The 17,081-nt window shown below is 46.2% G+C and overlaps 2 protein-coding genes across 5 annotated transcripts in view; one reads left to right on the plus strand and one right to left on the minus strand.

Annotated features, from left to right (window-relative positions):
• The window catches only part of LOC129815594 (solute carrier family 41 member 1-like), a 58,143-nt gene extending 48,460 nt beyond the window's left edge, over nucleotides 1-9,683 (plus strand). For 3 of the 4 annotated variants that reach the window (XM_055869549.1, XM_055869548.1, XM_055869551.1), the window contains exons 8-11: nucleotides 272-351; nucleotides 5,538-5,672; nucleotides 5,753-5,901; nucleotides 5,970-9,683. In XM_055869549.1, the coding sequence (XP_055725524.1) occupies nucleotides 272-351; nucleotides 5,538-5,672; nucleotides 5,753-5,901; nucleotides 5,970-6,155 (550 nt within the window). In that variant the 3' untranslated portion in view covers nucleotides 6,156-9,683. Of the gene's footprint in view, nucleotides 1-271; nucleotides 352-5,537; nucleotides 5,673-5,752 lie in introns of all 4 variants that reach the window. The other variant, XM_055869552.1, reaches the window with a different exon arrangement.
• Nucleotides 9,684-10,142: 459 nt separating this feature from the next.
• On the minus strand, nucleotides 10,143-15,045 carry si:ch211-112f3.4 (EF-hand and coiled-coil domain-containing protein 1). Its single transcript, XM_055869547.1, is given in 8 exon segments — nucleotides 10,143-11,233; nucleotides 11,235-11,456; nucleotides 11,643-11,768; nucleotides 12,216-12,372; nucleotides 12,456-12,662; nucleotides 13,133-13,267; nucleotides 13,362-13,848; nucleotides 14,064-15,045. Coding segments are annotated over 8 exon segments (2,025 nt in total). The 5' UTR covers nucleotides 14,674-15,045; the 3' UTR covers nucleotides 10,143-11,152.
• Between the last annotated feature and the right edge of the window lie 2,036 nt (nucleotides 15,046-17,081).

Raw genomic sequence — 17,081 nt, forward strand, 5'->3', positions numbered from 1 at the left:
GTTTTACCTACCTCTCATCTGTGTCACTGTTCTCCTACCTTTTTCACCTATCTCTCATCTGATTCACTCTTCTCCTACCTGTTTTACCTACCTCTCATCTGTGTCACTGTTCTCCTACCTGTCTCACCTTCCTCTCATCTGAGTCACTCTTCTCCTACCTGTTTCACTTCCTCTCATCTGTGTCACTGTTTTCCTACCTGTTTCACCTACCTCTCATCTCTCACCTGTGTCTGTCCTGTGTTTCACCTCCCCTCCTCTGTGCTCTCCTCAGTGTTGGGGGTCTGATCCTAGATAAGACCGTGTCCAACCCCAACTTCGCTGGCATGGCTGTCTTCACTCCTGTTATCAACGGTAAGACTCTCTCCTGGCACTGAATACTCTGCACACAACCACTGATACACAACCACTGATACAGTGAATTTGGAAAGTATTTAGACCCCTTGACTTTTTCCACATTTTGTTATGTTACATCCTTACTCTAAAATTGATTTTTTTTTAAATAATCCTCATCAATCTACAGACAATACCTCATAATAACAGTTTCTAGAAATGTTAGCACAGTTTTTAAATGTAATATTCAGGTATTCAGACCCTTTACTCAGTACTTTGTTGAAGCACCTTTGGCAGCAATTACAGCCTCAAGTCTTCTTGGGTATGACGCTACAAGTTTGGCACACCTGTATTTGGGGAGTTTCTCCTATTCTTCTCTGCAGTTCCTTTCAAGCTCTGTCAGGTTGGATGGGGAGCGCCGCTGCTGTATTTTCAGGTCTCCCCAAAGATTTTCGATCGGGTTCATGTCCGGGCTCTGGCTGGGCCACTCAAGGACATTCAGAAAATTGTCCAGAAGCCACTCCTGCGTTGTCTTGGCTGTGTGCTTAGGGTCGTTGTCCTGTTGGAAGCTGAACCTTCTCGCCAGTCTGAGGTCCTGAGTGCTCTGGAGTAGGTTTTCATCAAGGATTTTTTTATTTTACCTTTATTTACTGTAACTAGGCAAGTCAGTTAAGAACAAATTCTTATTTAAAATGACAGACTACCAAAAGGCAAAAGCCTCCTGCGGGGATGGGGGCTGGGATTAAAAATAAATTAAATAAAAAATATAGGACAAAACACACATCACTACAAGAGAGACAACACAACACTACATAAAGAGAGGCCTAAGACAACAACACAGCATAGCAGCAACACATGACAACATGGTAGCAACACAACATGGCAGCAGCAGAAAACAGGGTACAAACATGATTGGGCACAGACAACAGCACCAAGGGCAAGAAGGTAGAGACAACAATATATCACACAAAGCAGCCACAACTGTCAATAAGAGTGTCCATGATTGAGTCTTTGAATGAAGAGATTGAGATAAAACTGTCCAGTTTGAGTGTTTATTGCAGCTCGTTCCAGTCGCTAGCTGCAGCGAACTGAAAAGACGAGCGAACCAGGGATATGTGTGCTTTTGGGACATTTAACAGAATGTGACTGGCAGAACGGGTGTTGTATGTGGAGGATGAGGGCTGCAGTAGATATCTCAGATAGGGGGTAGTGAGGCCTAAGAGGGTTTTATAAATAAGCATCAACCAGTGGGTCTTACGACGGGTATACAGAGATGACCAGTTTACAGAGGAGTATAGAGTGCAGTGATGTGTCCTGTAAGGAGCATTGGTGGCAAATCTGATGGACAAATGTTTTTTGTTGTTGTTTTATTTAACCTTTATTTAACCAGGTAGACAAGTTGAGAACAAGTTCTCATTTACAACTGCGACCTGGCCAAGATAAAGCAAAGCAGTTCGACACATACAACAACACAGAGTTACACATGGAGTAAAATAAACATACAGTCAATAATACAGTAGAAAAATAAGTCTATATACAATGTGAGCAAGTGAGGTGAGATAAGGGAGGTGAAGGCAACAAAAAAAAGGCCATGGTGGCGAAGTAAATACAATATAGCAAGTAAAACACTGGAATGGTAGATTTACAGTGGAAGAATGTGCAAAGTAGAGATAGAAATAATGGGGTGCAAAGGAGCAAAATAAATAAATTAATAATACAGTAGGGAAAGAGGTAGTTGTTTGGGCTAAATTATAGATGGGCTATGTACAGGTGCAGTAATCTGTGAGCTGCTCTGACAGCTGGTGCTTAAAGCTAGTGAGGGAGATAAGTGTTTCCAGTTTCAGAGATTTTTGTAGTTTGTTCCAGTCATTGGCAGCAGAGAACTGGAAGGAGAGGTGGCCAAAGGAAGAATTGGTTTTGGGGGTGACCAGAGAGATATACCTGCTGGAGGGCGTGCTACAGGTGGGTGCTGCTTTGGTGACCAGCGAGCTGAGATAAGGGGGGACTTTACCTAGCAGGGTCTTGTAGATGACCTGGAGCCAGTGGGTTTGGCGACGAGTATGAAGCGAGGGCCAGCCAACGAGAGCGTACAGGTCGCAGTAAACAACATCTAGCCGCTCGAACACCCTTACCTGCCGATCTATAAATTATGTCTCCGTAATCTAGCATGGGTAGGATGGTCATCTGAATCAGGGTTAATTTGGTAGCTGGGGTGAAAGAGGAGTGATTACGATAGAGGAAACCAAGTCTAGATTTAACCTTAGCCTGCAGCTTTGATATGTGCTGAGTGAAGGACAGTGTACCGTCTATCCATACTCCCAAGTACTTATGAGGTGACTACCTCAAGCTCTAAACCCTCAGCGGTAGTAATCACACCGGTGGGGAGAGAGGCATTCTTCTTACCAAACCACATGACCTTTGTTTTAAAGGTGTTCAGAACAAGGTTAAGGGCAGAGAAAGCTTGTTGGACACTAAGAAAGTTTTGTTATAGAGCGTTTAACACAAAATCCGGGTGGTGGCCAGCTGAGTATAAGACTGTATCATAAGAGAGCTTCCTACTGCCTGAGCTATGTTGTTGATGTAAATTTAGAAGAGCGTGAGAGAGGAGAAACGGGTTAAAAAGGTCAGAGATAGGCTTGTTACCTTTCACTTTGTCATTATGGGGTATTGTGTGTAGATTGATGAGGAAATGTTTTATTTAATCCATTTTTGAATAAGGCTCTAATGTAACAAAATGTGGAAAAAATCAAGGGGTCTGAATACTTTCCCGAATGCCCTGTACTGTCACGATCGTCAAAGGTAGAGAGTGAGGACCAAGGCGCAGCATGTGGAAAATAAGCCATCTTCTTTTATTTAGAAGAGAACCAACACAAAACGAAACCACTTTAACAAACTAACAAAATAACAAAACTGACGAACGTGAAGCTACGAATGAACTAGTGCATACATGCAACATAGAACATCGACAATCACCCCACCCCACAAACAAACAGTGAGAAACAACCTCCCTATGTATTTTTTTTTCATTTTACCGTTATTTTACCAGGTAAGTTGACTGAGAACACGTTCTCATTTGCAGCAACGACCTGGGGAATAGTTACAGGGGAGAGGAGGGGGATGAATGAGCCAATTGTAAACTGGGGATTATTAGGTGACCATGATGGTTTGAGGGCCAGATTGGGAATTTATGTATGTCTCTCAATCAGAGGAAAACGAAAACACCTGTCTCTGATTGAGAGCCATACAAGGTCAATTAACCCTTTAACCCAACATAGAAACACAACACATAGAAATGCCCACCCAGCTCACGCCCTGACCAATAAACACATACAAAACAAGAAAAAACAGGTCAGGAACGTGACATAACCCCCCCCTTAAGGTGCGAACGCCGGGCGCACCAGCACAAAGTCTAGGGGAGGGTCTGGGTGGGCATCTGACCACGGTGGTGGCTCAGGCTCCGGACGCTGTCCCCACACCACCATAGTCACTCCCCGCTTCTGTATCCCCCCTCCCAATGACCACCCTCCAACTAAACCCACCTAAATGAAGGGGCAGCACCGGGATAAGGGCCAGCACCGGGATAAGGGGCAGCTCCGGGCTGAGGGACTCTGGCAGGTCCTGGCTGAGGGACTCTGGCAGGTCCTGGCTGGACGGACTCTGGCAGGTCCTGGCTGGACGGACTCTGGCAGGTCCTGGCTGGACGGACTCTGGCAGGTCCTGGCTGGACGGACTCTGGCAGGTCCTGGCTGGACGGACTCTGGCAGGTCCTGGCTGGACGGACTCTGGCAGGTCCTGGCTGGACGGACTCTGGCAGGTCCTGGCTGGACGGACTCTGGCAGGTCCTGGCTGGACGGCTCTGGACAGACGGGCAGCTCTGTAGGGAGGAGACGGAGAGGCCGCCTGGTGCGTGGTATAGGCACTGGCTGCGCTGGAGAGGAGGAAAGCTCTGACAGCGCTGGACAGGTGGGAGCAGCTGGAGAGAGAACCCGGATAGACAGCCTGGTACGGGGGGCTGCCACCGGAGGACTGGTACATGGAGGTGGCACCGGGTATACTGGACCGTGAAGGAGGACACGTGCTCTTGAGCACCGAGCCTGCCCAACCTTACCAGGTTGAATGGTGCCCGTAGCCCTGCCAGTGCGGCGAGGTGGAATAGCCCGCACTGGGCTATGCTGGCGAACCGGGGACACCATTCGTAAGGCTGGTGCCATGTATGCCGGCCCGAGGAGACGCACTGGTGGCCAGATGCGTTGGGCCGGCTTCATGACATCCGGCTCGATGCCCAACTTAGCCCTACCAGTGCGGCGAGGTGGAATAGCCCGCACTGGGCCAAGCACGCGTACCTGGGACACCGTGCGCTTTACCGCATAACACGGTGTCTGACCAGTACGACACCCTCTCACTCCACGGTAAGCACGGGGAGTTGGCTCAGGTATCCTACCCGGCTTTGCCACACTCCTCGTGTACCCCCCCCCAAGAAATTTTTGGGTCTGACTCTCGGGCTCCCAACCGCGTCGCCGCGCTGCCTCCTCATACCAGCGCCTCTCTGCCTTCGCTGCTTCCAACTCCGCCTTGGGACGGCGATATTCCCCTGGCTGAACCCAGGGTCCTTTACCGTCCAGGATCTCCTCCCAAGTCCAGGAGTCCTGGGTTTTCTCCCACTGCTGTCGCTGCCCTTTTCCTTGCTGCTTGATCCTAGTTTGGTGGGTGATTCTGTCACGATCGTCAAAGGTAGAGAGTGAGGACCAAGGCGCAGCATGTGGAAAATAAGCCATCTTCTTTTATTTAGAAGAGAACCAACACAAAACGAAACCACTTTAACAAAATAACAAAACTGACGAACGTGAAGCTACGAATGAACTAACACACACACCTGGACAGCATACATACACAGCATCAATTCCGGCTCACATGCAACATAGAACATCGACATAGACACAGCGACAATCACCCCACAAACAAACAGTGAGAAACAACCTCCCTATGTATGTCTCTCAATCAGAGGAAAACGAAAACACCTGTCTCTGATTGAGAGCCATACAAGGTCAATTAACCCTTTAACCCAACATAGAAACACAACACATAGAAATGCCCACCCAGCTTACGCCCTGACCAATAAACACATACAAAACAAGAGAAAACAGGTCAGGAACGTGACATGTACACTATGTCTGTCTGATATGTGTGCTGTATTGTGTGTATGCCAGGTGTGGGAGGTAACCTGGTAGCGGTGCAGGCCAGTAGAATCTCCACCTATCTGCACATGAATGGTATCCCCATGGGAGACCCTGACCCCAACCCCAGGAAATGCCCCACCCCCTGCACCTCCTTTTTTGGTTCCAGTGAGTATTGATTTGTTTTATAAAAAGGTACAATATTGACTGATATTGACTTAATTGATTTCTCTCTCTCTCTTTCCCAGATGTGAACTCTCGTTCGGCACGGGTGCTTTTCCTCCTGGTTGCTCCAGGTCACCTGGTCTTCCTCTACACCATCAACTCCATGCAGGGAGGACACACCACGCTAACATCCATCTTCATAGCTTTCTACATGGCTGCTGCATTACTGCAGGTACACACAAACACTCACACCCCCACACACATTCACACACCCTCACGACTCTCCCTCTCTGTCTCTAGGTGTTGATCCTGTTGTACCTGGCTGACTGGATGGTCCACTGGATGTGGAGTAGGGGGATGAACCCTGATAACTTCTCTATTCCTTACCTGACGGCCCTGGGAGATCTGCTGGGGACTGGCTTCCTGGCCCTCTGCTTCCATGTCCTCTGGCTCATTGGAGACAGAGACACTGACGTGGGAGACTGAACACACACACCTGGACAGCATACATACACAGCATCAATTCCGGCTCACCGGAAACAACCTGAACAACTGAACTGTACAGTATCTCCCTCTGGACATCGGAACAACTGAATGACTTTCAGACCCAGACCTCAACCCTGACCCCTTGACCTCCAATCTCCCCCCAAACCCCTCCCCCTGGGTCACAGACTATGCCATTTTTTCTTTATTTGACTAAATAAGAGTTCTACTACTATTGTTTTTATTGTTATTATGATGACGATGATTATGATTATTTTTGTTAATAGTGAATTTGATATGAATCTATATCTGTTTTACCGTTGGGTGGGTGAATCCTCATTATTTTCAATGGGGACATTCTCCCTTGGGCCAGTCACATTGGCAGCATTTGTAAAGATGAGATCAATCTTAAAGACTTGAAATGAAGACAGACAGACAGCAAAAAAAACTCACACAAGCCTAAAATGCTTAATCACCAAGTGCTATACGTATAAAGAGATGAATACATTTTTAAGGGACCCTTTCAATTAGCCTTGCCTTGAGAGTAGTGATTCAGTGGGGGCAGCTCCACAGGGGCCCAAACGAGAATGTAGAGACCTGAATCCGCTTAGGTAACAACCCCCCAACCCTGTCAAAGGATGTCTGAACACTAACCTAAACAGAAACAGGAAGTTTGAACAACTCTGGGTAGAAGTTGCCCTTAAGCACAGATCTAGAATCAGTTTGAAAACATAACTGACCCTGTATCAGTGGCTAGAGGCAACCTCAACCTAGTCCATGGACATAGGTCCTGCCAGATGGTACGGTCAGGTGCCACATTATGTTTCATAGGTCACCAAGGAGGTGCCAGATCATACGGTCAGGTGCCACATTATGTTTCATAGGTCACCAAGGAGGTGCCAGATCGTACGGTCAAGTGCCACATTATGTTTCATAGGTCACCAAGGAGGTGCCAGATCGTACGGTCAGGTGCCACATTATGTTTCATAGGTCACCAAGGAGGTGCCAGATCGTTCAGTCAGGTGCCACATTATGTTTCATAGGTCATCAAGGAGGTGCCAGATCGTTCAGTCAGGTGCCACATTATGTTTCACACTCAGTTGGAGGGTTGTTTCTTGAATTAAAGTCAACCCCAATTCTTGCCAACCATGTCCTTAGTGGTCCTTGAGGCCTCAACGCTCAATAGCAAGGTTTCAGCACCTCGTTGTTCTCCCCTAAATCCTCCTAAAGGGCTACGATTGTGACATTTCTTCAATTAAATTTGTTTCTTTGTTTTCACACAAACACTTAGACAGAAAATTGTGCTTTGTTTGTCAGGCTGGCCATCTGTTTGTAGCAGCCTGTTGGTTACACACACACACAAAACTCTGCTTATCACTGGATTCACTGAGGTTAGAGTGGCCTTACTGGGAGGCTAGAGGGAGGTCAGAGAGGGTAGGGACAGAGCGCTTATTGAGACAGAGGCCATTCCAGGTGACATCCTATCTAGTGCAAGGACTTAGGAGCATATGTTATAGGGTGGTGAAAGTTATCCACTTGATCACGCTGTTGCCTAATGCTGTAGTGACAAGACCTGTTTGGTGTGTTCTGATTAGAACGCTTTAATGGGCTTCATTAGTTAGTGAGGAAAGACAGGATGTTGAGGGAGGAATTGTCAAACCAATATTGCCTGCTTAGGAATATCATGCAAACAGCTCGCTCTCTCTTTCTGTCTCTCTCGCTCTCTCAAGCTTTCTCCAATGGTACAAACAACATCAACGATCTTCTTGAGTTGAAGCAACTCAAGGCCTGTCCATGCTGACTACCACACTTCCTTAATGTCTGTTGTGCATTGTACATACACACTGTGCAGCTGACCTACAATATCTGCCACATAGATGCCATGCTTCAAAATGGCCTCCTATCCTAACCACATTTACATACTGTCAGTATAGACACTCTAATTCTCGTAAGCAGCAGAGCCCAGCTTGATGGTGAAATGCATGTGTTATCATCTGATGCTTTGTTATCTGGTGTTCAATTTATATGTTGTTTTAAGGGGCCAGCAGAGTGCATGTGCAGGGCACATAACATGAATATGCAAAACTTGTGCATTATGAGTTAAGTTTCCTTCTCTTTAAAAGATAATGTATCTTTCTTAGGTTTGACACATTTTACAAAGTGGAAGTTGTGTCCGTTATTAGATGTATTCTTTAACTTCATAATTTTTCTTAACCCTTCTGTGATCTTAAGTGTTAGAGAACGATTATGTCATGTTTATGATTGAGGCAGCCCCAGTGGGGTATAGTGTCACTGTTGGAAGGTACTGTAATATACACACACAGGCACCAGAGGGCGACATTGTCATATGAGTGAATATGAGACAGTGCTGATACTGATAGAGGCTGTTCACTATTCGCTTCATCTAGATTATAGAACCTGTATCCAAGATTCTAATGTAGAACCTGTGTTTTCTAGATTCTAGAATTTGTATTTTCTTGATTCTAGAACCTGTGTCCATGATTATAGAATACATACCTTCTGGATTCTAGAGCTTGTATCCAAGATTCTATTCTAAAACCTGTCCTCTGTATTCTTGAAGCGGAACCCTGGATCTAGAACCTGGGTTCTCTCTGCTGCCTTACTGAACCTGTGCCAGCGTTCTGCCCCAGTACGGATAAGAGGTTGTGAATACTTCTTCAGGGGGAAGGAATGCTTTGTCTATTTATTTTTAGATGCACACAAAGCAAATTGTAAATACTATATTTATTCTATAAATAAGGTGTTTATTTTTCATTTAATTTTGTCTCGGTTCTGTGTCACTGTTTTTGTAATTGTTTCTCATTTTATTTTTTTGTTCTTCCTTTTTTGGGGTTGTATCCAGCCAGTAGAGCTTCAGAGCTGCCACGGTAGATTAGTGCATAGGCTAACAAACAACAGTGTGGGTGCCTAATATCTGATGAACCTCACACACCTTACATCCCCTGCTCTCAGGCAGGGACCCAAACATAGAAGGCCTTAACCTATCAGGAGCCAAGCTCAACACATAGTAACCAATCAGGAGCTAGGCTCACCACAGAGTAGAATCTCTCTAATTAGCTTTTATTAATAACTGACATACCTTGATTTGATGTTGTAATGTAATGAATGAATAAATAGTCTATGAGAGAGGCTGCATGGTTGCAATGGCTGCGGTGTTTGGGAACCACTAAGGCCAGAACCTTCAATTGAGAACATAAATGAATAGATGGATATTGTAAACAGAAGGCTCTGACTAGAACAGACTAGTGGTCAGACAACACAGATGTATAACGGATGGATCATTTCTCTATAACCTCATTCCTCAACCCCCCCCCCCCCCCCCACACACACACACACCACTAGCACAAAATGTCCATACAGATATATTGGTTACACACACAAACACATACACTGTATTTGGAACTGTGTGCTCCCCCTGCTGTCCCCCTCTGTAACCCTGTAACTGTAGTGGGGTTCACAATCTGCAGGACTTTATAAATTGCTGGAAATAAAGGACTATATTATTTTGTACCACTCTTCTGTATTGCTGTAGTCTACTGTGAGTCACTATGTGTGTGATTGTATGGGGGGCTATACCTGAATTAATAGAACCTAAGACCTGGACGTCAAGTATGTGTGTCAGGTGCGGTTATGCCTTTCTGAGGATACAATGTAAATGTATCATGGATATGAGTGGCCTTGCTCGGATATCATACAAAGGTCAGAGTAGCTTTATACCTCTGTCTTTCGCTCACACACTCACGTTTGGTGCTTTCAGCTGTTTCACAAACAAAGACACACACATACACCCTGAGTTCTGGTTCTCACAGTCATATGAGAGATAGAAATGTCTGAACTCTGAGCTCATATTGAGCACTAAGTACAATGTAGCAGCTGAATGTTGTGAAGACACCTGTTGATTCCCTATAATCAACCACAGTAGATATGCATTTGTATAGAGAAAAAAAACACATAGTATAGTACTATATGCACATTTTATGAGGTTTTATTAATTCATGTATTAATTGTCCTCTACAATAACTGCAATAATTAGAATGTTACATGTTTATAAATCAGGTCTCCTGGGTCCCTCATGTGAAAAGATGTGTAATCTCAATGAGAGATTTGATAAATAATGAATAGAGTATAAAGTACTGTACCTGATGTAGAGTAAGCAGTGTATCTAATGTACAATCAGAAGACATACATACACAGTCATCACACAGTCATCACACTAGTGTGCTCCTCTACAAAGCTTTAAAGTAAACTAACAAAACATGTCAAATGACACAGAAAGACAAAAACATAATACATAGCTAATCAAACTTGTCCCATTAGTATAAATATGAATATATAAATGTGCATAAATAATCATGATTGTGTCATAAGTGCCATGTTAGTAACAAACACAACAGAATAGATATACAGAGATGAAAGGCTAAATCTGCTGTGTACATATAGCAGTACATAGACAGAAACTGTTATAGCCCCAGAGCAACAGAGATGAACCTGTAGTATCTTCCTCTCATATATACAGTCATAGCTAGGCCTACTCCTGGGGAAGTGGTATATGCCGAAGACGTTGATGTCGATTAAAGCACAAGAGGAAGTGGTATACAAGAGGAAGTGGTATACAAGAGGATGTGGTACACAAGAGGACGTGGTACACAAGAGGACGTGGTACACAAGAGGACGTGGTATACAAGAGGACGTGGTATACAAGAGGAAGTGGTACACAAGAGGACGTGGTACACAAGAGGACGTGGTATACAAGAGGACGTGGTATACAAGAGGACGTGGTATACAAGAGGACGTGGTATACAAGAGGACGTGGTATACAAGAGGATGTGGTACACAAGAGGACGTGGTACACAAGAGGAAGTGGTATACAAGAGGAAGTGGTATACAAGAGGAAGTGGTATACAAGAGGAAGTGGTATAGTAGCATAATCAGAAGGAGGTTTAGGAGTGTACTGTAGCTGTAGACCAGTTATGTAGTGTTCATGGAGGGGAGTTGGGGAGTTTGGTGAGAAGAGAGGGTTGTGTGTTGTCTAAACAGGAGATGCGCAAGGGGTTTGGCGGTGCTTGAGGGTCTCTGGCTTGTAGACACAGATACTCGTGCCTCTCCTCCTACCCCGCCACCTTCCCCTCCCACTCCTACCCCATCTTGCAGCAGCTCATTGGACGAAAGCTGGGCACAGAAGGCATTGACCACCTGCAGTACATGGGATGGGCTATGTCCACTCTTGCTGCAGACATCCAGAGTGTCCATCAGCATCTTCCCCAGAGACCTACGAGAGACACCCTGCCCAGAGAGGATGAGCGAGAAATGTCAGCGTGGGAAAGGCTTGACTCATACACAGGTCTTTACACACACTATACCACTAGGTGGCACTCCAGAACTAGAAAGGCTGGTATAACAAACAATCAGAATGTTCCGAGGATCTGTTTGTGTTTACTGTTCTTGCTTGTGTATACAGTATATGTGTACCTTGATGCGTAGCTGCAGTAGCAGTGTTAGTGTGTCTGTCAGTTTCTCCTCCAAAAGTGACAGACGTACTCTCTCTGTCTCCACCATCTGAACCTCCAACCTCAACCCCTCCACCTCCTCATGCCTCTGACAGCGCGCGAGAGAGAATGTTAATATTGTAAATCTCCAAAGTAAGCTTTGGCAATATATGTACATTGTTACATCATGCAAATAAAGCAAATTTAATGGAATTGAATTGAGAGAAAGAGAGAAAAAGCAGAAGTCAGTCAATGAAGAAATAATAATATATACACAATAAATAATGGATAGTGAGCTGTGCCAGACAGGCTTCCATTAGTCTGCTTGAATAGAGCTAAAACAGTATTAGTTGTATCTAAAGTACTCTCAGAGACACCATCTGCTGCATACTTCAGATATGGTAAACAAGGAAATGTATCTATAACTGCCTCCCACTGGCCACTAGTTCTCTATATGTTCCAGGATCAATTCCAAGTCTTCCTTTTTTTCTTTCTCTCTGGATGGAGCTAAATAAAAATGGAATTGGCCCTAAGAACCCCTCTAGTTCTCTCTCACCTTCTCTAACTCGGTCTCCCTCTCCTCCTGATAAGTGTGACCTCTGCGGCTTCGCCCCCTGGGGATCGTGAGGAGGTCATTGCCATGGAGATTGTTCTGGTTGTCAAGGAGGAGGTTCTGGGAGAGTAGCAAGTGGTGGGCTGTTGTATTCTGACACCTGAAGAGGAGAAGAGAGTCAGCTACAGGTGTGTGTGTGTGTGTGTGTGTATGTGTGTGTGCGTGTGTGTGTCCTGCACTCACCCTTTACCACAGTTGTGCAGTCTGTTGATGAGCCTTTTCACCTCCAAAAGGCAGCACTGTCCTTCCTCCCTCTCCTCCTTCCTCCTCTCCCTCTCTTCCTCTTCCTCGTCCGAGGCAGCTCTCCCCTCCACCGCTCGCTGGAGGCAGGTGTCGTCCATGGGCTCTCGAGGCGGTGAGGCGTGGCTTCCTCTGCAGGTGCACTGTGATCTGAGAGGTCAAAGGTTAGGCACAGTATGGGTCAAATATTACTGTTTGTGCACATTGCTGGTGAGTGTGAGTGTGTACACTACAGTAGTAAAGGTCTCTTATGTTTCGCGATGAGAGCATTACAGCTTCACACTGTTAGCCAAGCTGTTAAACCACTGCAGATACCACTACCAGAGAGAGGCAGGGCCTTTGACTTACCCCACTAATGACTACTTTACATTTCAACACAGTCATAAATGTGTCCTCAATTAATAATACTTTGCCGTTTATGTGGTTAATATACTGTATCAGCAGTATAGAGGACAGAACCTAAGCTGGATTGTTGCTATGTTGTTGCTGTTGGTGATATAGGCTACAGTGATGTGATATAGAGGTGAATATTAACCAAACATAATCCCATTTATTCAGCACCCTATGTGGACCTCCAGGCCTAGACTTGGGGACGGGGACGGGGATGTTGTATAACCTACCTGTACCCTTGAATGTCTGTTTCCAGCTGTGTGACTCTGCTCTGGAGCTGAGGAACGTCCTGAGCCTGTTTCTGGATCAGTCTCACCTTCTTGAGCCCCTCTCTGAGAGCCTCCCTCGCCTCTTCTGTTCTCCGCCTGTCAATCAAACAATCAATGAGTCAGTCAACAAACCAATCAACCAGCCATTCCATTAATCAATCAACAAACAAATCAGTCAACCAAAACCAACCTGATCTCAGCGTTCTCCTGCCGTAGACGAGACTCCACCCCTTCCAGCCTGCGAGCCTCCCCATATGCCCAGCCAAGCTCCTCCTCCAGCCGCTGGTTGAACCTGATTGCCTCCTCCAGCTGTCCGTCACGTGAGGAGCGAATCAGCTGCAGCTCCCTGAGGATAGGGTCTTTGGAGCCCCGTCTCCCTGCTACCCTCTCTTCCCCCACCCCGCACCCTCGGCCCTGGGGGTTTGGATTTGGGATCACTTCTTTTGGGGGGTTAGGTGCACCCCTCTCTCGTCCCTGGGCATTTGGAATTGGTATGTTTGAGGGTGTATGTGTGTTTGAAGTCGCTTCATTGGAGTGGTGCATGGTAAGCCTGGCTGGGCCCCTCTGTCGTCGTAATGCGACTTCCAGAGCCAGGCAGCGAGCATCACTGCCCTGTAGAGCAGAGCGCAGGTCCTCAACCAGCTCCCTCAGAGCCACACACTCCGTTTCTGTCTGGCCTAGAGGTGGGAGAGATGAGAATTGTTCAAAAGGAATGGTGTTAGTATCCTCAATTGGAGATAATGCATGAGGAATCCTTCCTAATGAGTGAGCTCAGCAGACAGTGTAGCAATTGAGGGGTGAGGGCAGCTGGAGCACAGCAGAGTTTGAACCTGCAACCATAACAGTTCAGACATTTTAGAGTCCAGTTCATATGCTATAGCCAATTGCTTACCTGTTTTATGATGTAGTTCTGATGAACCCGTTTCACGGTTGTGCGCCTTGGGCACGGGCCTCCTCCCGGTTTGTTCTCTTGTGAGGTCGAAACTGACACATTTCCTTCGCCTGACCCGCGGCCACCGAAGCCGGATCTCGCGCTCAATGTGCTCTGTCTCCTCTGTAACTGGGAGGCGCATGACCCCAGGTCCAGTTCCGTCGCGCTCTCGGACGCGGAAATAACCGCATAGCCGCGAATGGAAGTCCCTAAAGGCCAGCTCGCGAGGGAGCCCCGAGCAAATACCTTGACCCTCCTCATCATCATCTCCCTCCTCTTCCTTCTCTCCATCTCTTGTCTCACTTTCCTCTCCGGTAAGCCCCAGCACTGAGCAAAGCACAGTGAAGTCCTCTGCCGAGACCACGTCGTCTTGTTTGGGGTAAACCAAGTGGTGAAACACCTCCTGGAGGTACTGGTCAATCCCCGTGGCCAGGACCACTATTTCGTTCTCCACGCCGGGGTCGGGGCAGTGATGGTGGGCCAGAGCGCTCCGCAGCCACTCGCTCTGCCGCGCAGCCCTTGGAGAGGACTGGAAAGATGGCGTCGCTACTGTACCTCTTGAGCTCTTCATGGTGGAGGCGAGGTGTTTTGCCACCTAATTATATGATAAAATAATTCCCTACCCAACACCAATAAAACATGTCCCGGGGCGCGAGGAGAGAACCTGTTCATCCAAGTTGTAATACAGTGCTTTCCCAGTTCATTCACTTAGAACGAGAGATCCCAAACTTTCCACTAAAACGCAGGTATATATCTGATATGATTAAAATACACAATCGAACTCACGTAGGCCGTATAATGCTCTAACGTTTCGTCATATATTAGATCTTTTGCATCCAAGTCGTGTCTTCACATTGCGTGATGACTTCTATCACCCTCAACAGCAAAGTGTGTGTGTTGTGTTGTGCGCGCCAGGACTCGGGTGGTGAAATCCTTCAAGACACAATTAGGCTCCACCCGCGCAGAGCTAACTGTGTGTGTATACTGTATGTGTGTCTGTGTGTGTGCGCATTGGCGTCATGCACCCGGCAATTTGAGGGGGCACAAAGTAGTGGCTGGCTGGGTGGGGGGGGGGGGGGTAACCCCTTCCTTAAAGTTGCGATTTTTTTCTTTTTTCAAACACCTGAAACAGCTTTTTCCTGCAATTAGAGCTATACTCATTATGCTTAATTCTATGAAAACATATATATATATATATATATATATATATATATATATATATATATATATATATATATATATATATATATATATATATATATATATATATGAGTAGGTGTGTCCAATATACACTGCTCAAAAAAATAAAGGGAACACTAAAATAACATCCTAGATCTGAATGAATGAAATATTCTTATTAAATACTTTTTTCTTTACATAGTTGAATGTGCTGACAACAAAATCACACAAAAATTATCAATGGAAATCAAATTTATCAACCCATGGAGGTCTGGATTTGGAGTCACACTCAAAATTAAAGTGGAAAACCACACTACAGGCTGATCCAACTTTGATGTAATGTCCTTAAAACAAGTCAAAATGAGGCTCGGTAGTGTGTGTGGCCTCCACGTGCCTGTATGACCTCCCTACAACGCCTGGGCATGCTCCTGATGAGGTGGCGGATGGTCTCCTGAAGGATCTCCTCCCAGACCTGGACTAAAGCATCCTGGACAGTTTGTGGTGCAACGTGGTGTTGGTGGATGGAGCGAGACATGATGTCCCAGATGTGCTCAATTGGATTCAGGTCTGGGGAACGGGCGGGCCAGTCCATAGCATCAATGCCTTCCTCTTGCTGGAACTGCTGACACACTCCAGCCACATGAGGTCTAGCATTGTCTTGCATTAGGAGGAACCCAGGGCCAACCGCATCAGCATATGGTCTCACAAGGGGTCTGAGGATCTCATCTCGGTACCTAATGGCAGTCAGGCTACCTCTGGCGAGCACATGGAGGGCTGTGCGGCCCCCCAAAGAAATGCCACCCCACACCATGAGACTGACCCACCGCCAAACCGGTCATGCTGGAGGATGTTGCAGGCAGCAGAACGTTCTCCACGGCGTCTCCAGACTCTGTCACTTCTGTCACATGTGCTCAGTGTGAACCTGCTTTCATCTGTGAAGAGCACAGTGGCGAATTTGTCAATCTTGGTGTTCTCTGGCAAATGCCAAACATCCTGCACGGTGTTGGGCTGTAAGCACAACCCCCACCTGTGGACGTTGGGCCCTCATACCACCCTCATGGAGTCTGTTTCTGACCGTTTGAGCAGACACATGCACATTTGTGGCCTGCTGGAGGTCATTTTGCAGGGCTCTGGCAGTGCTCCTCCTGCTCCTCCTTGCACAAAGGTGGAGGTAGCGGTCCTGCTGCTGGGTTGTTGCCCTCCTACGGCCTCCTCCACGTCTCCTGATGTACTGGCCTGTCTCCTGGTAGCGCCTCCATGCTCTGGACACTACGCTGACAGACACAGCAAACCTTCTTGCCACAGCTCGCATTGATGTGCCATCCTGGATGAGCTGCACTACCTGAGCCACTTGTGTGGGTTGTAGACTCCGTCTCATGCTACCACTAGAGTGAAAGCACCGCCAGCATTCAAAAGTGACCAAAACATCAGCCAGGAAGCATAGGAACTGAAAAGTGGTCTGTGGTCACCACCTGCAGAACCACTCCTTTATTGGGAGTGTCTTGCTAATTGCCTATAATTTCCACCTGTTGTCTATTCCATTTGCACAACAGCATGTGAAATTTATTGTCAATCAGTGTTGCTTCCTAAGTGGACAGTTTGATTTCACAGAAGTGTGATTGACTTGGAGTTACATTGTGTTGTTTAAGTGTTCCCTTTATTTTTTTGAGCAGTATATATATATATATATATATATATATATATATATATATATATATATTATTAGCACCAGTCAACATTGGTACATATAATATATATATGTACCAGTGTTGGACTTTTACCAAATAGGGCTATCTTCTC

This window comes from Salvelinus fontinalis, chromosome 18 (assembly GCF_029448725.1).
Source record: "Salvelinus fontinalis isolate EN_2023a chromosome 18, ASM2944872v1, whole genome shotgun sequence".
Lineage (NCBI taxonomy): Eukaryota > Metazoa > Chordata > Actinopteri > Salmoniformes > Salmonidae > Salvelinus > Salvelinus fontinalis.